We start from the raw sequence: 3,822 nt of genomic DNA, 5'->3' as shown, positions 1-3,822 counted from the left end.
AGATAGGTCCAGTATCCAAGCTCCAGAGGACTTAACTGCCCAAGAGCGAGAGTGGAGAAGCCCCCGGACCATGTGGATGAATGATGGTAGGCCGAGGGGAGATCCCATCCATCGACCGAATTGGGGAACTCATTTGACCGCCCTTTTCACAGAAGGACAAGACAAAGAGCAGAAATGACGAAAGATTGCATTGGTTAAAATCGATCAAGTGTTGGAACTGTGGAGAAACAGGCCATCTCCGAAGGAATTGCCCTATGCCTAAGAAATACGAGAGCCGACCGGATGGCGTAAAGAAGACGGAAAACAAGAAGAAGTCGGATTCGTAGGGCGGAGTCCGACTTTTCCGCTAGGTGAGCCCGCAATACCACTTTTTAGGAGTAGAGTGCGGTCCGTTGGTACCCGTGGTTTGTACTCGAAGGGGCAGCTGGAAGGGGTCGATGTGAATTTCTTTGTCGACAACGCGTCTGAGTTCACTGTTATGCAAACGAAGTTCCTTGAGCGACTGTGCGCGAAGAGGGATAAGGTCCTTGCCGACGTTGCAGAGAATTTGGCGGTAGCGGACGGTAGACCACTGCACAGTATGGGACGTGGTAGATTCCTGATTAAAGTGGGGCAACTAGAAGCGATGCATGATATTTGGGTGGCAGATATAGACGCTGATGCACTACTTGGGTACGACTTCTTACAGAGATTCGATTGCACGATGGCCGCTGGAAAGGGGGAGATGACCATTGGTGGACTACAACAGAGTACCGTTGAGGAAAAGCTTGATAGGTGCAGAGTTGTGTTAGCCAGGACGGTGGTTGTTCCTGCCTCGAGCGGAGGGATGGCGACGGCCCGAGTCCCAGACTGGAAAATGCAAGGAGAATCTGCTATTGTGGAGTGCAGCGAGAAGTTTCTCGAGAAGCACCCCGAGATGATCGCTAGGGCCATTGTGGACCCCGATAAGGAAACCATACGTTTACGACTAATGAATCCGACGAGCAGACCCCTACCACTTTACGAAGGCACTACTGTGGGTGAATGTCTTTCTGCAGAAGAAAAAGGCATTGAAGAAAAAACAGTTGCCCGTCGTAAGACCAGGGAGAGAAGCGTTGTAGAATGCAAGGAGAAATATGCAACTCTGGACGAACATTTGCATAAGCTAGCAGAGCAGAGCTCTGCCTACCTTGGTGACGCGGAAGCGATATTGGTGATAAAACTTCTGGCCGATAATGCAGACGTCTTTGCTCGATGTAAAAGGGACCTTGGGCGCACTGACTTGGTCCAACATGCAATCGACACCGGAACTTCTAGGCCAATTCGACAGGCCCTGCGTCGCCTCCCGATACACAGCAAGGAAGAGGCCGAGAAAGAGGTAGAAAGAATGCTAGACCAGGGCATCATTGAACCTTCATCAAGCCCATGGGCATCGCCAGTTGTATTGGTCCGGAAGAAGCAGATTGTTTATTCCATAGAAGAACTCAAATAGTTGATTGTTTAGCTGTACCACGCACATCTCGGCTCTGGAGGAAAACAGCTAAAACTAGATAGACGGTCCCTTTAAGTTACGCACCAGCCAGAAATGTAAACATCCCCGTAAAAGATTGGAAAAAGTCCGCAGCGTTGGAGGTCATCGTTGGCTGTGAAGGCTGTAGATATAGACGTAAATGTTTACAAATACTTTGTTTGTGACGAAAAACGAAAGGTTGGCCAGAAAATCTCTATTTTCAATTGATATCTGTCAGCAACTCATCAAACCACTACCAAGGTACCACGACTAGCGCTAGCAAAGACTGAACTAAATCTGGAACAAAGACTTCTTATGTCAAGCCCAGATGGAGTTTGGACTACCGGAATCCCCCCTCTTCGTTAGCTACCTGCCGTGAATAAATAACTGTTTTGGGGATCTACAGTTAGTGAATTGTCTTGTTCCGCGATGATTTAGGAGTAGTTGAAGGCCGTTTTGAAAATTCACTTGGTTTCATTTTCCAATGCAATGTGAATGCGACATATTTCCTCAAGTTCGAACATTATTTCCGTGATTCGTTAGTCATGGTTGTACACAAATATAAGGAAAATTGATATGCATAATATTTGCACCAAGCTCTTAACACAATCATACCATGTAATGGCTTGCTAGACTGGCAAAAGTTAATAAATAAGCATATCATACTGCTGACAATCAAAATAAAAATTAGGATACTTAGTTCCTGAGAGATAAATCCTTGGTTGGATTAATAGTCGAGATGTCATGTCGAGATGTCATATCAGTACTGCGTTAACAGTGGTTTTATTTCATTGCATGATTTTTTGAATAACGAACGTTACATACCTGCAGCAAGGCATGTTGTGTCTTGGCCAGCTATTATCAGATCAAGTAATCACAATTGAACGATGCCTATTAATGAGAATCAGCCTAAGTTGAATTATAATGCAATATACGGTAGTACTCTATTTAGAACGCAAAAGAAAGAGGAATCTAATTAATGTAGAGCTGAACTTTGTCACTAAACTAGATAGAAAATGAAATTGAAATATAAACAGTGACTAAGATTAACGATAAACAGATGTACAATACTAAAAGTATTATATTAGTGAGTATTTATAAATATTTTATATATATATGACTTTTGTTGAAGTGTTCAGTAATTATCCATTGTTCCACAAGTGTCATGCTCTTATAGAATATATACAGTTCTGTTTTTGTTTCTATTCATCTTCCTTCCTTCTTAGTTTTCAGTTAGCTCTTTCATTTCTATGGGGGTAATTTCTCTGTTTTTTATGGTCTGTAGTTACGCTTTCTTTTCCTCAATTCCAAAAACAAAACACAGTCAGCTAACAAATATCTAAGCTGATTTATATTGAAACGAACATGTTTACACAGCTTAGACACATGCATGACAAGGAATGGAAGTTTTATGTTTATCTTATTGCAAACTGTATTGTCTGAAGATGGTTTCAACATATCAGCTATGTCATGACACATTGCAATTGGGAAATAGTATCAAATTGCTACAACAAAAGTTTATATTCTTATTTTTGCATATGTAATTGATTATCTTGGTTATGATGAAATCTTTTTGTAATATCTGATTCTCTCTGTATATCTGCTTGTTGTAGTTTTCATTGGGCTGTTCAATCTCCTGATACTCGGGAATGTCGTTAGGTGCTGCCACATGATCTCTAAAATAACCATGTGTTACGTCTTTGTGATATTCAGTTGTCATCATTTCAGCTGATGGACTCAATGATTGCGGTTCATGGTTGATCGTGGAAACGTCTGTACTCGAGCATCGTGAAGTATTTCTGCGAAGTAATAATAATATCATTATTAATATCACGTCTGAAAAAGCTAGAAAAGATTATTTTACAGGCCACCTCGGTAATGGTGCAACGCCGTTCTTCGTTCTGTGTGAGATAGTTTAGTTTAGTAGAAAAAAGGATCAGGAGGGACACTGAAGTCTTCATATAAAATAAAACAAACACTCAGACCCGATTACAATGCTTCAAGTGCTTGTCCAAATCATTCTTAATCCCATTCACACCACTCATTCACAACCCTATTAGAAAAAAGTTAGTGACAAAAATTTGTGACATAAAATTTTGACGTGAGTTCCAGTTGGTGGTAGATGTAATGTAGATTGTGAGTCTGTGGTGTTTATCCCCTCCTTGTTTGGTTTGTATAGTACATTGTGTACATTGAATGCCTCTACATCTTCACCATTCACAACCCACGTTAGGCTAGAAGGAGGTCTTGAACTTATAGCACTACATCTAACCTTTAGAGCGTTGCTTCGATCCTGTACTCATGCTGCATTTACACTAGACCACGATTCCCAC

At 41.7% G+C, this 3,822-nt stretch overlaps 1 protein-coding gene across 1 annotated transcript; it reads left to right on the top strand.

Annotated features, from left to right (window-relative positions):
* Positions 1-478: 478 nt before the first annotated feature.
* LOC139983807 (uncharacterized) lies at positions 479-1,471 on the top strand. Its single transcript, XM_071997589.1, has one exon. It carries the CDS (start codon positions 479-481, stop codon positions 1,469-1,471), a length of 993 nt encoding a protein of 330 aa, XP_071853690.1.
* Positions 1,472-3,822: the final 2,351 nt, after the last annotated feature.

The sequence above is a fragment of the Apostichopus japonicus genome, chromosome 16 (genome assembly GCF_037975245.1).
Source record: "Apostichopus japonicus isolate 1M-3 chromosome 16, ASM3797524v1, whole genome shotgun sequence".
In the NCBI taxonomy this organism is placed as follows: domain Eukaryota; kingdom Metazoa; phylum Echinodermata; class Holothuroidea; order Aspidochirotida; family Stichopodidae; genus Apostichopus; species Apostichopus japonicus.
Note: the sequence above shows the minus strand (reverse complement) of the source record. Positions and strands in the feature narration are given on the sequence as shown.